General features: G+C 56.4%; 1 protein-coding gene across 11 annotated transcripts; it reads left to right on the plus strand.

The window, feature by feature from the left end:
- The first annotated feature begins 773 nt into the window (after nt 1-773).
- On the plus strand, nt 774-18,938 carry AKAP8 (A-kinase anchoring protein 8). 11 transcript variants are annotated; one of them, XR_010827138.1, is made up of 17 exons: nt 774-896; nt 3,692-3,730; nt 4,211-4,243; nt 5,117-5,212; nt 5,810-6,101; nt 7,342-7,948; nt 8,323-8,464; nt 8,866-8,915; nt 9,553-9,586; nt 10,635-10,731; nt 11,411-11,552; nt 12,163-12,256; nt 13,339-13,469; nt 14,601-14,696; nt 16,194-16,388; nt 17,076-17,318; nt 17,990-18,127. XR_010827138.1 is itself a non-coding variant. In XM_066986383.1 (15 exons), exons 1-15 carry the CDS (start codon nt 878-880, stop codon nt 14,993-14,995), a joined length of 1,905 nt encoding a protein of 634 aa, XP_066842484.1. In that variant the 5' UTR covers nt 774-877; the 3' UTR covers nt 14,996-16,186. The 11 variants fall into 11 exon arrangements, 9 of the variants coding, with proteins under 9 accessions (XP_066842484.1, XP_066842482.1, XP_066842477.1 ...); XR_010827139.1 differs by lacking the exon at nt 17,076-17,318 and having other exon boundaries at nt 17,990-18,125; XM_066986383.1 differs by lacking the exons at nt 16,194-16,388; nt 17,076-17,318; nt 17,990-18,127 and adding an exon at nt 14,963-16,186.
- Nucleotides 18,939-19,296: the final 358 nt, after the last annotated feature.

Genomic DNA, 19,296 nt, shown 5'->3' on the forward strand with positions numbered 1-19,296 from the left:
GAGTCTGTGCAAAGACAGGAGGTCAGCTAGCGGTGACGAGGAAGAGCCATCCATCTTCATCCCCACGGCTCCCGACGACCACCACCAGGAGGCACTGGGCAAGTGCAGATGGGAGGAGTTTACGGAGATGACTCCTTGGAACTAACTTTAATAGGAAGCGGGGACGGGTTATGACTATGTATAGGCGCTCTGTGAAACTCCACGCACATGTATCTCTTTGCTGCACATAACCACGGCAAGTTGCCGCGTCAGGCGCGCACGGCTCTGGCGGGACTACCCCTGTGGAGTCCCTTTTCTGCAAGCCAAAGGGTCATGGGCAGGGTCAGTGGTCAGGGCTGGGGTCAAAGGTCATAGCTGAGGTCACGGCAAGGACCCAGAGGCACGTGTGGGGACACCTTGGGGGGGGGGAGGGTCACATTTGGGGCCGGGGTCACGGGCAAAGGCCAAGAAGAGGTCAGCGGGCCGGGGGGTCAGGCCCGCAGAGCGGGACCAGGCCCCGTCTCCATGGCGACCGCTCTCCTCCCGCCCCCACAATGCGCCCCGCGCCGCCGCCCAATCAAGAGCGGGTCCGGCCGTGATTGACAGCGGAGAGGCGTGACCACCGAAGGGTCCAGGGGGCGGGACCGCAGGAGGCTCCTCCACGAATCGGATCGCGGAGGCCGGGCGGGGGGCGGGCCGCGCGGCCCAATGGGAGCGGCGGGCGGGCCGCGCCTCGGGGCGAGCTCAGCCAATAGCGGCCGAGCCGAAGGGCGGCCAATAGCAGCGCTTCGTGGGCGGGCCGAAGGGGCCGGCGGGGCCCAATGGGCGGCGGGAGCTGCGCGGCTGCGCACTGAGCGCTCGGGCGGCGGAGCGGCGCCGCGGGCCGGGGGCGGTCGCCATGGAGCAGGGCTACGGCGGTAGGTGCGGGCCGGCCCCGGGCCCGGGGCGCCTCCCCGGCCCTCCCGCCGCCTCCCCGGCGGGGCTCGGGCGTTTGGCGGCGGCGGCAGCGGCCGCTTCGGGGCAAGGAGGCGTTGGGCCCGCCTCCCGTGAGGGGGCGCCGCAGCCTATTGGCCGAGCGGCGCGTCGCTCAGCGGAGGGAGCCCGCTGATTGGCGGGCGGGGCTGTGAGGCGCCGGGAGGTGTTGGGGGGGGGGGGAGGGGGCGGCCTGAGGGGGGGGTAGGGACATGGCGGCGGGGGGGGGGGGTCCGGTACTGCCCCCCCTCACCTTTCACGGTTCCCCCCCCGCCCCTTTCTGGTCGGCGGAAATGGAGCCGGGCCATTTCTGAAGACGCCACAAAATGGCGGCCGCACGGCCCCGCCCCCTGCCCCGTGCGCCCGGTGTCTGTCCCCCCCCCCCCCCCCCCCCCAGTTTAAACCAGCCCCCTTTGCCCCCCTCCCTCAGCCCTCCCCTTCTTGCTCCCTCCCTCACCCCCCCCTTTTACACCTTCCTTCTACCCCCACCCCCACCCCACCAGGGGCATCCAGCCAGCCCCGTTTTTTTGGGGGGCCTCTCGGTGCGGCCGTGCTCGGTGCCCCCCCAGTCACCGACCTGGCTGGGGGGACACGCGCCCGAACAACCTCCGCTGCTGGTGTGGGGGTGTTGCGCCCTGGTGTTTGGGGTGGCATCGGGCTGGGGCACGCCACGGCGCTTTGCACCCCGCAGCAGCCCGTGTGGAACGGGGGGGGAGGCAGTGGGCGAGCCCCGAAACGTGGAGATTGGTGAGACCCAAAGCGTGGGGCAGAAGGTGGCAGGTGACATGGAGATCCTCAGAAAGCAGCAGGTGAGCCCCGAAACGCGGAGATCAGCGGCGTGAAGTGGGGTGCAAGGGGGCCCCGAAACGTGGAGATGGTCAGGAGGCAGCAGGTGAGCCCCGAAACACCGAGGGTGCCGGCAGGACGCTGCCACTTCGAGGAGTTTTCAGTCGCTGCCTGAAGCCCTGCTTGTAAAAAGAAGCCTCCTTCCTTCGCGTGCCTAGCGGCGGCGTGCTGGGTGCCGTTTCCCTGCCTCCACCAGTTTTTGGTGTCTCTTCAAGCTTCAAAACGACGCCGACAGAGATGGGAAGAGAAAGGAAGTTGTGCCAGTGGAAGTTTAGCGCCTGATTGCTTCCTCGGTTGTTCCAGGTCCCTTTTAAGGTCGTGCAGACCCCGTGTACGGTCGATTTTTGCAGTTCTGGGACCCGTGTAGCCCCGTATCCTGGTCCTCTTCTGGCAAATTCACGCTCTGCTTACTCTGCTCACCTTCAAAAACATGCAAGTCCCCCGGGAGCGATTTTTGACGGGTCCACAGCGGCGTTTTAGAAAGAACTCAGCAGTGGTGCCCGTTCTGCATGTGTTTTTACTCACCACCCTTCAGCAAACCATGCTTTCAGGATGCAGTCCGTCTCTTTTTAAGGGAGGTGCTGTGAACGGGGCAGCTGGATCGTCCTCCACAAGTGTTGCTTTCTCTCCTTCGACAACTTGATCTGAATAAACAGCTCCAAAGTTACTGCGGAGAAGGAATCTTGCTTTTTTTTTTTTTTTGGTTTCTTGAAACTAGTGAGCTGTCTAGGAGCTGGAATCTTCCCTCAAACAGCAATACATATGTGCGGCAGGGGAGGGATGCAGATGCTGGTATCGAGTCGCTGATACCCAAACATTTTACGTAGGGCTCTTTCTTTGAGAAACGTTGGTTTTGGAATTAGATGGCGACTGCTTAATTACCGTGTTCTTAATTGCTGTCAAAGTGTTGAGGTCTCTGCTTAACCCAGATTTCTTTATTCCTTGAAAGAGCACCGCCCCCGTGGCGATACCTGTGTGAACAGCCGCCAAAGGACACAGATGTCACCCAAAACTGAGCGGCTTTTTTCTTTATAACCCAGAGGCGCAGCCCACGAGGAGCCCGCGCTTCAGCAGAGAAAGAAGTGAAACTGTTTTTGGTGCGTTTCAGGCCGAGCAGCCTCCGTTTCCTTTGCGCCGCAGGCACGGCAGAGACGAGGCTTCACCGAAGACCTTGCAGCCTCCCCGGACTGGCTTTGTTTCTCCTGCTTTTGTCCGCGTGTGCTCGGCGGGCTGTTCATGTAGGAGGATGGGGGAAAAAATCGTGACCTGGCTGCCCTGAAGTTGAACAGGGCACAGCTCGGCCTCCAAAAGCATGGAAGGAAACCCGTCAGCGCCAAGGTTCCCCTTAGAAAACGTGGTCGTTCGCCTCTGCTCCCTGTTTGCTCACCACCTGGTGATTTCCGTGGTGGTTTAAACATTTCTGCCACGATTGCTGTGCTTTATACTCCCCTTCTCCCGAGCTTTGAGGAATTCACTGCTCCAACAGCCCAAAAAAGCCTTTAAAAGGGGGCACGCGTTCTGTAGGCCCGTGGTGAGCAGGGTCGGGTCTTGGGCAGGTTTGTCTCGTGAAGCTCTCACGTAGCCTCATGCCGTGGCTGCACCAAGTGCCTTTCAGAGCTGCTTTCTCTTTCAAAACTCCACCTGTTTGTGATTTGGTTTGTTTTTTATCATTTTCCTTAATTCTCAGTGTGTCATCGACCCGAGGGTCAACGAGATGTTTTCAGAGTTAATTGCAAATAAAGTATCAGTCAGGCTTTGGGCACGTTTTCCCCAGTGCAGGTGTAATTAAAAACATCCTTGATTTTGGGACAATTAAGGGAAGAAAGTGGAACTGTGGCTGGAGGAAGCACCTGAACCTTCTGATAGCTCTGTTATTTTATTTTTTTTTTTGCAGGTTATGGCACCTGGAGTACGGGGGCCAGCAACACCCAAGGTAAACTTCTGGTGTGTTCTGCTGAGCGTGCGTCGAAACCGAAACTCCCGAGGCCAAATCGCGGCCGGGTTTCAGAGCGGTGACGGCTTGGGGTGAGAGGAGTTGGGGGGCAGCCCCGTCGCCGCCGTTCCCCCGGGCTTGGAGCTCGGGGAGAAAAAGGAATTGCAGGCAATCACGTGCCCCAAACAGTGCCTCGGCACCAAAATGCTGCCGTGCGAACTCTGCGCAGGCACCTCAGGTGTTTTACTTGAGTTTTGGCTTGGTTTTTTGGGTCATTTGAGTGTTTTCAAGTGCAAATATTTAAGAAAAGATGTCCGTTTCCCATTTCATTCTCATAAGTAGCTGCTGGAAGTCCCAGCTTCTTCCTCGCCCATTCTGAAAAGTAATTTTTACCAGCGTTGCGTTTGCTGCATCCCTCCCCTTCTAGCTGCTGCAGGGCATTGCTTCCGGAGCTGACCCCGTCTCTTTTCTCTCGCTCAGGTACATACGCGACGAACGCCACAAGTTGGCAAGGTACGTGCTCAGCGCCTTGGTGCCCTGCTCGGTCTCGGGTCGGCCACACCGCGCGGAGCTGCTTTCCCCGCTCCCGAAGAGCGCAGGAGTTTTCCTCTGGTGCAGGAAAAACGGGCTCGGGGCCATTTGGTGTCCATGAGGAGCCCTCGTTGATTTCTTCGCCGCGATCGCATGCGGCTTTTTCTTTTGCGGGGCAGAATCTCCGTCCTGATGACGGAGAGCCGTCTCTTTCTTAAAGCAGGCAAATCGCCTCGTGGACGAGAAGTTAATTTATTTCATGCCTCCGTTTCTCTTTTGATCTCAAACAGCCAGATGTGTTACCTCTGATCTCAGTAACGCCACTTTTTATTTTTCCCCCCCCCTCAAAATCCGAGGCTTGCCCTTGAAGTTCTGGCATCTTGATGGTGTCTACACGCAGGCTAGCGCCTCCTGAATTAAACATGATTTGCATTTTGCTAGTAAGTGTTTCCTCTCGGAGCGGTGTTTAATTAATTGGCCCAGATTCGGATTGTCTGGCTGTTCTGAGCTGTTAATGCCTTCCCCAGGGAAAGCAAAAGCCCAAGGTGCTTTTATGAAATACCGTTTATTTGCTCCTCACGGGGTAAAATCGAATACTGCGCGGCAGGGCTGTCGACTCCAGCCTCCCAGCCCAAATCATTGCTGAAAAATTGAATTTTTCTTCCTTTGTTTCTCTTTCTGGGAAGCCCGGGAGCCCCAGCCAAGGCCCGAGGGCGCTCCCTGCTCTGGTGGGCTCACGATCCCCCCGCAACCAAAAGCCAGGCAGCTGGGGGGGGGATGGGGGGGGGGGGAACGCAAGGAAAGAGCCAGGCAGCAGCGCGCCGTCGGCCTTAACCGTTGTCAATTTTATTGTAGGCATGGCGGCCAAGGAGAATTATGAGGGATCTTCCTGGCAGACTTGGCAGTCGCATTACGAGAGCCCTAGGACTGACATAGCCAAGGGCACGCCAGGTCAGAAGCGGCGACTGCAGGGCTGTTGGAGGAAGCTTTGCTCTTAGCTCAGGGCTCAGGAGGTGGCGAGTGGGGGGCAACCGGTGCCGTCGGGACCCCCCAACACGTCCCGTGGGGTGACCTCCGGCCTTAGGGCCTCGCTTTTTCCTGTGGTGGCTGGCTTTGTGCTCTTCGAGTGCTCCTCACTGCTTTGATTCCTTTCTTTTTTTTTCCCTGCTGGATTTATTCCGTCCCTTTGGTTCTTTGTTTGCCGGGTGTGCGGTGCTCTGGTCGTCTTTGGGTTTTGGGACTGCGGCGTAGCTGCCTCAGGCTGACAAAGTCCCACAGTATCCACTGAGCTTGTTCCTAAATCACAAACGGAACCGGCAGCGCTCCGTTTCCGTGGTTAGAAGCGCCCAAAGGAGATCCGTAAGCTTTTAGCATTGGGAAACAAGAAACCTCTGACATTCTCGCTTTAAGAAGCCAGATTTCCTTTAAAGGAGCAAAGCTCAGCCGCAGCCTTGCCCGGTAGGGTCCGTTAGCGTCTCAGCTCTTCTCCCAGACTCCCTTGTCCCAATGACCCTGCATTAACGCTGATTTTTTTCCCCTTTCTGCCAGGCTACGAAGGCTATGACTACTACAACACCCAAACCACCGCCGCCAACACGGCGGCCACGTACAACTACGCCGCGGCCGCTGCCGCCACCTCCAGCACCTGGGAAACTCCCAAAACCTCGGAGATGAGCATGAACGCCGACGTCGGCTCCGCCATGCCCGTCGCCTCGTACGGCAGCGAGACCGTGGCGAACGAGAACTCGGATTCCATCATAGCCAAAATAAACCAGCGCTTGGATATGCTGTCGAAGGAGGGCAGCGGCGGCACGGGGGAAGGAATGGAAGACCAGGAGAGGTGACTGCCCAGCTTCTTCCCTTTTTTTTTTTTTTAACGGTAAAAAAGGGTGGCCTCGAATCACTGCGACGTCAGATTAAGCTGTTCTGGTTGCACAGCATGATCCGCTGTCCGTTCCAGGGTGAACGAACGAGATTAATCGCTTAATTTTTAACCTGTCCTGATACGTGTGTGCACGTGCACACCCCTTTATATACAAAAACATTTTTAATACATGAAATATTAAGCATGTCAAACCTGATGTATATATCAGGCACTAAAAGCGACCTCCGTGGTGGATTCGGTTAACAGATTTTGTAGAAGGCTTTTTCATTTCAAGAAGCCTCAAAGCTAGAAACACCTTTTCACCTACATCCGTCTTCCCTCCCGGCTGCCCAGCGTGCTTTTCTTTCCCCTGGGCTAAACCGTGCCAGCCTGGAGAGTCGTTTCATTTTGGTGCTCGTGTTGCCGCTCGAATGATAACGCAGAGCCTGGCAAGAGTTGCTGAATCGGCGAAGCTTCGCCTCTTTTTTTGCCGTTTGATGTTACTTTGGACGGCTGAGGGGCTTACCTGAACTAATTCCACACGTGGAGGAACAGCTCTGAGTTTTGCCTTAAGGGGCTGCTTGCTTTCCTTTTGGGTTCTCCATGGTATTAAAAGTACACCTGCGTGTTGGACTAAACCTTGCAGTTTGCCTCTTTTTTTAAGCAAAGTTAGGTTTTTGTTACTTCCTACAGGGTTTCCCTTTCAAGCCAGTGTCCGTGCTTTTGTCCCTGCCGGTGGTGGCTGATTGTTTTGATGTTCCCCTTTTCCTCCAGCTGAGATCCTTTAGCAGGCAGGATGTTCTCTTCTGGGTCCGAATCGCTGACCCTGCCGATGGGAAGCAGCCTTTCTTGCTTTTGCCTCGTGTAGGCTGCAGCGGGGAAGCTTTTGGGATCTGCTTTTCAGCTGGCAAAGCAAAGCTCGGGGTGATTTGGTGTTCTGCTATAAAGCTGGTGAGGTTGTAACCCCTCCAAAGGGTTTCTGTTCAGATCGTAGAATCATAGATCGAAGTTTCTGTTCGCATACTTGTGCCAAAAACGCAGCGTTTTGATACTGATTTTCCTGAGGCTAAAGAAAAGGTGGTGGGTACAGAAAGGGATCAGAATTTAAAAAGGGTTTTTTAGTCGAGAACATTTGGGTTTTGATACGAATAGATGCAAACTCTGTGCGATACACGGCTTTACTCCTGCTGCTGACTGCTCTCTCCTCACCGTGCAGCTCCTTCAGGTTCGAGTCTTTCGAATCGTACGACTCGAGGTCCTCGATGAACGACCGCGACATGTACCGGTCCGGCTACGACTACGGCGAGGTCGGCGCCGATCGCGGCGATTCCTTCGGGAGCCAGTTCGACGGCCGCAGGGATCAGTCTCGCAACCGGGCCAACAACTACGGCCTCATCCGAGGACGGGGCCAGAACCGCGTGCAGAACCGGGGGCGCCTGAACACTTTCAACCGCTCCGACCACTTCATGCCCTCCTCGAGCTCGGAGCGCCTCTCCGCTCGCTGGAATGAGTTGAACTACATGGGTGGGCGTGGGATGGGGGGCGCCGGCCCCAACAGGCTCCCCTCTCTCTTCTCCCAAGCCCTGGTCCCTGACTACGGGGACTATGGGGACTATGGAGACTATGGAGATTACGGTGACTACGGGGATTATGGGGATTACGGTGACTACGGAGACTACGGGGACTATGGAGACTATGACTATGGCATGATGGGGATGTCGGGCATGGGAACGGGACGGTACGGTAACGTGCCGTACGGAATGGGGCGGCAGCGGAACAGAGACAGGATGGGCGCGGTGCCCTGGCACACGAACACGCTCACGGTAAGTTGTCGCCGTCGTGGGTTTTGCTGTGAGAGCCCGGGCAGCTCGCTCTCCTGCCCCGGGAGGGCGGCTTGGCCGTTGGTCGGTGGAGCTGAGCCTCCTGGAGGAGCTCAGGTCGCTTCCCCCGCTGAGTGATCTCAGGGGTCCCAAACAGGGCGGTGTCCCCGTCCTGAATCCCCTCAGAAGGGCGGTGGGACCCTTAATGGATTTGTTCAACCTGGCTTTAAGTCCACCGGCAAATCCTTTTGTAGCCGGATTAAAGTCTCGTGGGGTCATCTGGGCTTGGCTGTTGTAGGGCCTGCAGCAGACGGGTGGAATACTTGAACTTCTGGGGCGTGGGGCTGGCTGATCTGGTTGTTTCCTTCCACCTGTAGCCCAAGAGGAGAGGTTTCCGAAACCGTTCAGGAGGGCGATCGGACAGTGAAGGAGGACGCAAGCGGAAGCAGTCCCAAAGTGGAGACGAGCCGGACAGCAAACAGGCAAAGACTGACAGCGAGGGCGACGACACCGAGAACGGTACGAGCCGAGCGCTGCTCGTTTTCCCCCCCGTGTTCTTAAGCGTTTTATCTTTTCAGCTGAAAGGTGAATTATCTTTTCAGCTGAACGATTATTTCAAAGCTGCCATGTTCTTCAGTTGCTGGCATGGGTGTCGCCATAATGTGCTTGCAAATTGTACCTTGTGCGCAGGCTTCGTGGCCTAGGCCAAAATTTAATGCCCCAGGTGGGCTTTGGGGGTGTAAGGACAGCGTTTGCAGCACAGACTGGGAGGCAAGGAGAAACCAGTGAGCCGTTGGCTGTCCTTGCTGGGGTTTTGAGCCATTATTGCAGTACTTGGTGACTTCCGAAGTAGCCTCTTGGAGCGTGTAATGGGGGAGAAAACTTCCCGACACCGGCTAAATGATTTTTCTTGCATGCAGCAGATGAGGGCGAAGGAGAGGAAAAATCAGGAGATGAAGCTGACAAAGGTGTAAGTAACTTTTTATTATTTTTTCCTTTAGTCTTTGTGGCAGCCATGGGAACATTTACCCACGTCAGCCGTTTGCCTTTTTGACTGTGCTGAAGGCAGAGTTGTTAAAATCACCTAGAAGCAGCGTTCTGAGCCCGTACGTTCCAAAAGTACTCGTTCCTCCTCATTTCCCGTGCCCTTCAGCAAGGATTACTGGCAGATTGATCTGTGTTGAGGTGCCTGTGCCAAGGCGCTGAGAGCCCTGGAGCGGGACAGGATCCCGCGCCTGTCCTAATGCTTCTGGCTCTCTGTGAGGCTCGTTAGGCAGAAGTCCCAATTAGTGGTGGTTTCCTTTACTCCTTTGCCAGGTTTTTGGGGGGAGGGGGGGGTCCCTGCAGGGCGCTCCTCAGACAGTGACTCAGGCGTGGAATATTTAAACGTTGATGGCCAGGAGTGATAGTCCGCAGTGACGTGCAACCACCTGTGCCAACTGACGGCCTTGCGGTGGTGGTAGTGAACGTAGACGCTCCGTCCCTGCGTCAGCAGGGGGGTGAAATCACCTCGTCCTTCCCCAGCGCTGCCGGTGGCTGGGTGGACAACGACACCTCCAGATGGCAGCACGTGACAGCGGCGTCCTTTTCTGTTTCTGTTTTTCCAGGAGAACGGGAGCTGTGGTGACTTTGCAGAGGAAGGTAGGGTGGCTCCCCCAGCGTGCGAGCCGGACACGCTCCACCTTGCTGCCTGCCTCGCCTTCAGGCACTGCCCAGAGTTTGATTTTTTTATTTTTTTTCCTCCATCAAAAGCTGATGCAGCTCCCGCCGGGATATACAGGGATATATGGCGGGATATCAGGGTGGTAGTTTTAAAACCCACGTGCTCTAAAGGAGCTGAAACAGCTTCTGCTGGCGTTGGATTGTCCTTTTTGGTGAAGACACGTCAGCCCCAAACGTGCTGTGCTTTCTGCGTTATGGTGACTTGCAGAAGCCTCGTTAGTGAGTGATGTCGGCGCTTCTGTGTTATGCTTGGGATTGAAACAAACGCGGCTGGGTGTTAAAGTTCTTGTTCAAGCCTCCCACTGCTGACTGGGTCTTGACTGGGACTGGTCTCTGTGCTCCTTTCACCTGAAGGCGTTGTCCTGTGGGGCTGATAGACCTCTGACCCACTATTTGTAGCTTTCTCCCCTAAAATATTGCCAAGATTAGGTCAGCTGAATCTCTGGGTCTCAGCTGTTTTCCTGACAAGTCTCGAGATTACTGGGAAGGCGACGTAATAAGTCTGTTTGAAACCGTTCTAAGGAAACAGAGCTGCGATGTTAGCACTACTAACGTCCGTGCTTCTGCTGCTTAACCTGTTTAAGTAGCTTTTCAGCCTTGTGAAAAATAGGTGGTTGGGGGGAAAAAATGAGAATACAGGAAGAAAAAATCATTCTCCCCCAAAAAGTGAGACGGGGGGTGTCTTGGCAGCATGCCTCTGCGGCACTGTGGAACTAAATGACTTTGTGACTGCCCTTTCCAGTGAGGGCATGTCCTCCCAAGACTTGAGTTGCTCTGGGAATTTGAGGGAGCTGGAGGAGGGGAGGGTTTGGGTTTTACGGCAGCTGCTGGAGGCCAGAAGTTCCTTCTGAAGCTGAGAATAAAGAGGAAGCGAAGGAACTTGGTCCCGAAATACCTCAGCCAGTGAACCGTGAGCTCGCACACAGCAACTCTGAGATTTTTGTTCTTATTTTTTCCTTCCCCTTAGCATCTGGAGACGGCTGCGAAGATGATGACGAAGAGGTGAAAAAGAAGAGGGAGAAGCAGCGGCGAAGAGATAGGATGCGCGACCGTGCCATGGACAGGTAGGAAGAGGGATAGCCTGGTCTGTTCCCAGCATTTCTGTGAACGATTGCATGTTGTAATATTTACCTGGGACCTTCTCTGCAAGAAGCCTGTCTGGGGAATCACGTTTTGGGGCTCTGCGTTCTGATTCCAGCAGTTTTGGGTTTTTTCTTCCCCCTTTCTGTCCCTTAGGACTGCTCTAAGATGGGAATACCGTGCTGTTTAATACATAGCTCAGTGTAGAGTTACAAATTCAGTGTAGAGTTACAAATTCAGAAGGGAATATTAAGTGGCTATATAAGCAGCCTTGCTATGACAGTAACACCATAAATCACCGAAAGACAGCTTAAGGTGGCACCTGTGGTTCTGTATCTCAGGGCTGTCCCAAACCAGGGAGAGTATTTTTATATCTGTTCAGTCTCCTGCGGTTTGAGTTTGTCCACCTGCTTTTAAACTTGTGTGGGGTTTTGCATCCTCTCCTGTGGTGTAATGACCTATTTTGGGGAGAAGTGGATGCTGTTCATTCAGTGGGGGTTACACAGCGATCACAAAGAACTGCCACAGCGTAAAACTGTGGCGTGGCGTTCTGAGGGAAACAAAAAAAGAGAGAGAAAAGTACAGTTGGGGCACTAGCAGCTGTGATTTTCTTGATGTTCTCACTAAAAATTCAGCTCACTTGGGTGCAATTGCTCTGTTCAGGATCCAGTTTGCCTGTTCCGTGTGCAAGTTCCGCAGTTTTGAGGAAGAGGAGATCCAAAAACACCTACAGAGCAAGTTCCACAAAGAGACCTTGCGGTACATCGGCACCAAACTCCCAGACAAAACAGTCGAGTTCCTGCAGGTACATGCACAGCCCCGTGCTGGCGCGTCTCTTCTGTGTCTTCTCTGCATCACTGCTGGGTTATTTGGGATTTCCAGGCTTGTCTGGGAGTGGAAGGGGTTATGAAATCGTGAACAGTCAGCCCTCTGCCCGGCTGGCTCGCATCACCACTCGTTAACGCGTCACTCGATGACTTCATTTAGTGTGATGCGATTTCTCCTGGGTTGGCGTGCTGGGAAGGGAGGTTGGCTCTGCGAATTTAAACAGAAAGGCCAGAAATAAATGCTCCAGACATTCTTTGCCCCCTGCACAGCTAGAGCTGAGGAAGGAATGGGGTGTTTCATTGTCTGGTTTTTTTTTTTGCTTCTTGGGGTCTGTTGAGGGGCGTTGCCGTCTGCCCTGGGGGACTGTAAGGTCGGAACCTGATGGGGGGGGCACCGAGCTGGGCTCTGGGGTGGATCTTTCATTGCTGGAAGGGACGGGGAGGGGAAAACGCCTGCCTCGTCCTCTTAATTCACCAGCTATGACAAGGCCAGGAGGAAGACCACAGGGACCTCGTTTCCCTTTTGAGGGCCTTGGTGTCTCGGTGCGTTGTGGAGGACAGCGAGCTCCTTCCCCTTCCTCTCTCTAGGAATACATCGTCAATAGGAATAAGAAAATTGAGAAGCGTCGCCAGGAGCTGACTGAGAAAGAGGGCACAAAGCAGAAGCCGGATCCTTTTAAGGGTAAGAGTCTGTCCCGTGGGGGGGAAGAGGGAGGGAATCCCAAAAACACGGGGCTCTCCGGTAGCACGCAGTGGTGTGGCCGCAGCTGGTGGCAGAGCGGCGGCTGCCAAGAGGTGAAACCACCGCCGAACCTCCCGTTCACCCCGGCCTACCAAACTAATCAGAACCTTGTGGGCTCCCTGCTGACTTTGAGGACTGCTGCGGCTTAACAGGGTTTCAGTCTGATGAATGTTGCTTCCGGAGGGGCTCTGTCCTTTGTGCTGCCGTGGGTCGGGGTCTGGATGCCTCGGTACCCGCTTTGTGGGATGTCACTTTGGTGGGGATCTGTCCTGCAGTTTCACAGGCGACAGATTCACAAAGCTTGTGTACCGGTAGATCCTAAAAGTAGATAAATGGGGGAAAAACTCCAAAGGTTTGCTACCTTTGTGGCTGTTAATTGCCTGTTAACACAGGCTGGGGCCTGTGTTTGCCTCTCACACTAAGAGGAAGCAGTGAAGTTGATCCGTTGTGGGCTTTGGCAAAAAGCGTGATGAGAGAAAATCCACGTAGCCTGACCAGCACGGCCGTCCTCGGCGCACAGAGCTGGTATTTGTGCTGAGCCCAGGAGTGGGGAATGTGGCTTATATAAGCCACGGGTAGGCTACAAAATGGGAGTTCAGGCAGAAAACCTGGGCAGAGGTAGAGAGGAGTGAAGCCAACGCTGGGGGAGGCTCGAGCTGGCCGTTCTGCCGTTAAATGGGCCTGGAGAGGCCGGCTGGCTTCCCGCAGGACTGGAGAAACCGGGGTTTGGTGCCCAGCGTGGCTCAGGTAAGTGAACTGCTTCGTACCTTGGGCTGTTAGCACAATCTCTCCTCCTCCACGTGGGTACTGCATCGGTACCGTCCGTTTTAGAGCAGAATAACCCCTGTCCCTGCCTCGTGGATGTGATTTTTGTCCCCAAAGGGAAGGCAGAAGTGGGAAGGCGTACAGGTGCTGAATTAGCACGTCGGCGCTGGCATGGGGAGAGCAGGTAGAAAGGTTCTGGTGTTCCCAGAACGTCTCATTCCTTACGCATCGGGGCTGACGTCTCCTCGTGGCTGCAGGTATCGGCCAGGAACACTTCTTCAAGAAGATCGAGGCGGCTCACTGCATGGCCTGTGACATGTTAATTCCTGCGCAGAACCACCTCCTCCAGAGGCACCTGCGATCCGCAGATCACAACCGAAACCGCAGGGTAAGCAACCAGACCTGGCTTCTGGTCGCGGTCGGTCTCTGCAGGTTTTTGTGCAGCGCTGCCTTTATTTCTGAGAGCTGGCCTCTCCTCCTGCGCTGGGGGGTTATCGGAGCACGTCAGTGACTTTGTGCAGCCAGCGGGAAGCGAGGCTGCCGTGGGAGAACGTGTTCTGAGCCAAAACTGGCGCCTGGCGTTCAGACAATCCAGACAGGCCCCGAACCGCAGCTTTGTGGAGACAGCCGGTAGCCTTTTCTTTTTGCCTCCTTGGTGTTGGACTAATTGAAGTCCGGGCATGCTGTATAAATGCTCAGGCTAAATGTTCCTTCTCTCTAATTTTGCTAAAATTCTGGCTTAAAGTCCCCTTTGGGGGCACGTGAGGAATTTGGGTAGGAGACAATCGGTGTCTGAACTGGCCCAGGCTGCGGAGGGGATTTAGAAATGGGGTGAGTTAGGCTGAAGAGAGGCAGTGGAAGTGCAGTGCTTGTGAAAAGCAGGAAGCAGCTTTTATTTTTCACTACGTGGGATAAGTACAGATCCTGCCTGTCCCACGTGTAGCTGCGTCATGTCTTGGGAGAAGGTGTTAGAAGCTTAGCAAAACAAACCGCCCTCTCTGGAAGATGTTCTGGGGCTCGTGGCCTGCCAGGGCATGGGAACGCTGTGCTGAACAGCAGCTCCCAGGAGGTTTGGCGCAGGAATTCCTCTCTACGGGGAGGTTGTGGAGCTGCCTTCGCTGCTGGAAACCCCTGGGGGTGGCTGCTGTCTCTCGATGCGAGCGCAGATGCAGACAGCGAGCTTCGGTCGGACCCACACGTCCCTCAGGGTAGTCTTTGTCTCCTCGGCGTTAAACATTTGACGTGTGCGTGGACTCGTCGCGCTTGGGATGAGTGATATTTGGGGCGATGTTCCAGCTGGCGCGCGTTCCTCTCCAGGGCTCGTGGCAGCAGAAGAGGTGCAGGTGCTCGCCTCTACCTGCTCCTTGTGGCGCTCTCTGAGAAGCTGGATTTTGAGGTCAGGCTTTGCAAGCCCTGCCGAGGAGGAAAGAATTCAGTATCTCGAGCCAAAATCCTCTTTTGAACTCTTCCTTCCCGCTTAGGACTGGCCCAGTGACGCTAACGTTGGGTTCCTTTTCAGATGGCTGCGGAACAGTTCAAGAAGACCAGCTTGCACGTCGCCAAGAGCGTCCTGAATAACAAACACATCGTCAAGATGCTGGAGAAGTACCTCAAGGTGAGTGGGCGAGAGAGTCACCAGCCCGTGCGGAGGTCCCGGAGCAGTGGGGGACAGGCGCCGCGGTGGTCCCGAGCGTTGGAGCGGCGCGGAGCCGCGCATCGCTGTGTGTGCTGCATGTTGGTCACAGGACACCCTGCTGCACGCGATGGGGAGAAGCGTAGATCCCACTCCGCTGCCTTTTTGCCTCTAGTCTAAACCTTGGGTCTGGTTTCTTTTTTCTCGGTAGGCGGTTTACAACCTCTCATGTTTTTTTTAACTTGCAGACTGTACCTACTGTAATTCCCAGGCGTTTGTAGAGCAGTTATGAAACCGTCCAAACAGAAACATAAGGAGACAAAAATAGGGAAGAAAAAAAAAAAGAGAAAAAGGAACTCTGGTGTGCTAAAGCCACCCCTCGAGCAGTGGCCTGGGGACCAAGCTCCCCCTGGTGCAGCGTGCGTGAGCTGGGCAGCACCGCTTGGGTCCAGGCCGGGCTGGAGTTGGAGGCGGTCGGCTCCTGTGCCACCCGCCGCCCCCACGCTGCACTGGGGCGAATTTTGCCCTGTGTAAAGAGCTGGGCTCTGCAGCGCTCCCGGCAGCTCAACCGAGTGACGGAGCCGAGTTCCCGTGAGCCGGAACAGCCTGGCTGTAGCCCCCCCGCCCCTCCTTCCCTTGAGGTGCAAGCTGGGAAGTGGCAGAGCGTTCCCCGGCCCTTCTTCAGAGCCGAGCTGGAGTGCGAGGAGAGGGCAGGGCCGGCGCCAGGTAGGGCTCGCTAGGTCCAGAGCAGCACTCGGAATTGCAGAAAGAAGCCGGAAGCCAGTGCAGCCTGCAGAGCAGAGCGCTGGGGGGAACGCGTCCCGTGCGGAAGGGTCCGCCGAGCGCGCGGGCGGCCGCGGGCCGCCCCCAGAGCCCCCCAGCGCAGAGCGCGTTGGCAGCAACGCGGTCTGGAGGTGGCGGGGGTTACGGGCGAGGCCCGCATCCGAGAGGAAAGGTCGCAACCTCGTGGCCCCGCGAAGACGAAACGAAGCGCTTTCGCCTACTGCTGCTCCCTGGGAGCCCAGGAGCAGCCCAGGATCCGACAGCAGCCCTGTCCGCAAAGCTGGCCGACAGCGCGGGCGGCCTCCCCCCCCCCCCCCCACGCGGGGGAGCAGATGTTTCCCCTGTCCCACCGGCATCACTTTGGCCTTCCCCGGACCGAGCCTCTGCCAGCTGGCTCTCATCATGCCCAGTCTCTGCTAGACTCTAGCAAAACTGCGACTCCGCCCTCTGGGTCCAGTGAAAGAGACTTTGAGCTGAGAGTTGCCAGCGTGTGATGGCGCTGCAGCCAAGTGATGAGGCCGCCTCCCCTAACGGCCTCTCATACACGTTGAACAGGAGGGTGACACAAAAAAACCCTGCGGTACCCCACCCGAGAGAGCCCTCGGGGCAGACGAGCGTTTGCCCGGTGCTACCCTCTGGGATCTCTCAGAGGAAAGAACGGAACCACTCAAGTGCAACTCCGTCTACCCCTGCCAGGGTCCGCAGGCACGTCAACAACTCCTCATGATCAACGGTATCAAAGGCTGCCGGCAGATCTAAATGAATCAGCACGGGCGCCTGACCTTTGTCCGTCGGCAGGAGGAGATCTTCGACCCATCCCAGCACGGTCTCCGTACCATTCCCAGGTGCAAAACCAGACTGAAAGGGGTGGAGGAAATCTGAGGATTCCAGGTAATGCCCGAGCTGCCTCGCCAAAACATTCTCGGCAACCTTCCCCGAGAAAGGAAGGCCGGAGACAGGGCGATAATTGACAAGACTGTCAGCATCAAGAGCTGGTTTCTTGAACGCGGTCCTAACGATTCCTCCTCTGAGGGATGCTGGGCGCCTCGCCCTTCCAAAGGGAGGCCGTGACAGTCTCCACCACTAGTGGACTTCATATCCCCCCGTAGCTTTTACCGGCGATAACGGACACGGGTCCAGATCGCAAGGTATAGCCTGAAGTTTTCCCCCCACGTCCTCCAGAACCTCGGTAGGTGAGACCGGCTGGCTGAACCTCAGCCAGGGAAGATTTACCGTTGCTTTTGTCCTCCACCTGCATGGATCTGCTCGTGTGGAGGCAGCCAATCTGGTCTGAACCTCTGATCGATCCGGTCCGTGAGGCAGAGAACCCGAGAGGCGCTGGGACTTAGCGAGCGGGGCCGGGCCTGGCTTTACCAGGCCGGCCTCTACTGGCATGCCTCCGCTTTTCGGGACGTCGCAGGCGCTGTGCTGGAGCCGGAGAGGTCGCTCTCCTGGCCTCCAGCACAGCCACGGCGGGGGGGGAGTTGAGAAAACTCTTCGTCCCGGTCGATCAGATTTCAGGCGAGGTTTCTGCCGCTGGCATGCTGCCCACCTCCCTTCACATTTCGTCTGTTGCAGGCCAGCCCTCCGCATACCTTGGTGACCGGTGAGGAAGGGAGAGGGAGTTTAGAAGCACGGTTTGTCCCGGATGGTGGCACAGTGTGGCGCCTACTCTCCGGCAGGGCCAGCGCTAGGGCACAGCACCCACTGACCATACAGTGCTCACCCACACCTAGCCCCGAAACACAAGCAGAGAGCCAAACAAAACGGTCCCTGCCCCGATGGGAGCAGTGCTAGGATCTGATGTCGGCCTGAATAAAGGTAACGAGGTCAAAAAAATAAAAAATAAACCCAACCCCGAGGCGCTCGGGCTCCTCGTAGTGGGGGAGAGAGCGAGAGCCGTGCTCGGGGGACTGCCAGGGCTGCGTGCACGTGAGGTTAACGTTAGCGCCGTGGCTCCGGGCAGCTGGACTCCTTGATCTCCAGCGAAGGGCAAGAGGAAGGCCACCAGTTGCTGATCTTCCCACTCCTTTCCCACCGTGTGGGAGTCCTGTGCCATCCCACCCAGCCGGGACCAGACAGAGGTTGAGGAATCGCTTTTTTTTTCTTTTTTTTTTTAAATTGTCTCATTGAGCCGAGTTCCTCCCAGCCGAGAGCGGAGCCGATGCCCCGGCTCGCTCTCCCGGGTGCTGCAGCACACACGGTTCTTAGCATAGGACCCAGCCCCAGCGCCCGCACGCTCAGCAGCGTGCCGTGCAGGAGGGAAGACTTGCGTGTTGCTCCCGCTCCTCCAAGATGCGGGATCCGAGCACCCTCCCGGGGCGCTTCTCTTGCTGAAAGTTTAGCGGCTTTGGGGCTTGACGCGATGGATTTCCACGATTGAGAAGCTGCCGTTTTCCGATCGGTTGCGAACCTCTGCGTTTCACGGCTGAGGTTGCCTCCGCCTCACTGCAGCCCGGTGACTATTCTCTCTTCCCCTCTCTCTTCCCCAGGGCGAAGATCCCTTCACAGACGAAATCGCCGACCAGGACGTGGATGAAGGAGAAGCCTTGGAAGGCGGAGATGGCGGTGGGGAAGGAGCAAACGAAAACACTGCTGCGGAGGCTGCCCAGGCCCAGGAGGGAGGAGCTGGGGACACGGGTGAAGCTACGGACGCGGCTCCGGCAGCGGAAGAGATGGAAGGGCCTTCCGAAGAGCTGTCAAAATCAGAGGAATTCCTGAAACACGCGGGGGAGCAGGATCAGCACCCCAAACAGCTGCTGATGCCCCCGTTTCTGCAAGACGACGACCAGCTCGAAGCGGAGGAAGCAGCGGAGGACACGAGTGAGGCTGCGGCGCCTTCGGACGCGGTGGCGCCTTCAGAAGCAGCGGCCGAGGCAGACTCGGAGGAGCCGCCTTCGGTTCCAGAAACTTCCCAGGAGCCAGCAGCAGAAAATAAAACTGAGGGCTGGGCGGCTAAAGAGGAGGAGAAGGGAGAGGAAAGCGTGAGTGAGGTGGCTCCGGCTGCATGCAGCGAGCAGGAGGAAGAGGAGGAAGGGGGGGAGGAAGAGGCTCCGCCGGCGGCCACCGAGCCGGAGCAAGAGTAACTGTGAATGTTTGTGTGAAGGTGATTGTCCCACGCCCTTGTTATAATCCCTGGTTTTGGTTTTGTATTTTTTTTTTCTTCCTCTTCCTGTCTTACTGTGCGCGGCTGGAGGCGGCGTTCCGCTCTCCTGCAAGGGGAGGGACCCAGCTGCTCTGCCCTGCGAGCAGGCGTGCGCTCCGCTGTCTTGGTCTGTAGATTTGCTTAGTTCTGCTCTCTCCCTGCTCTTTTTGGTTGAGGTCGAAGACTGCAGGAAGCTGTACATTCCCTGAGAGGCAGCACCACCTTTTTTTTTTTTTTTTGGAATTTTAGAATTGAAAAAGCTGGGTTTGCAGAATAAAACTGTGATTAAATCCTGACAGCTGTCTTGTTTTCTTTTAAGCACAGCAGTAAAGCTGGCTGAAGTCTGGTGTGAGGAAGACTCGGTCATTTAATGATCTCCCACGTCAGTAATATGTAAAATATCAGACTGAGGGGCACGAGGAGTTCACAGAGGGGGGCTCCCCTGCCGCTGCAGCCTCTCACATCCCCGTGGGCTCCTTCCTGCCTGTTTGTTCCTTCTGTTTTGACCTCTTGGGGGCTCGCATCGCCACTCTTGGTCCCTGAGTTACCCAGTGCCCTTTCTAAAGGGCTGCAAAACGTCCCCGCGTGGTTTTGGGGGATTGCAGAGCCCTGGTCCCATTCTTTGTTCCATCCCCACCCCCTGCGTGGGCTCAG

This window comes from Anser cygnoides, chromosome 34 (assembly GCF_040182565.1).
Source record: "Anser cygnoides isolate HZ-2024a breed goose chromosome 34, Taihu_goose_T2T_genome, whole genome shotgun sequence".
In the NCBI taxonomy this organism is placed as follows: domain Eukaryota; kingdom Metazoa; phylum Chordata; class Aves; order Anseriformes; family Anatidae; genus Anser; species Anser cygnoides.

Bases quoted from the DNA above. Each gene is read 5' to 3' on its own strand.
- AKAP8 (XM_066986376.1), top strand. The intron at 12,257-13,338 runs GTAAGAGTCTGT...TCGTGGCTGCAG, and splicing joins GAAGCCGGATCCTTTTAAGG to GTATCGGCCAGGAACACTTC. The intron at 14,697-17,989 runs GTGAGTGGGCGA...TCTCTTCCCCAG, and splicing joins TGCTGGAGAAGTACCTCAAG to GGCGAAGATCCCTTCACAGA.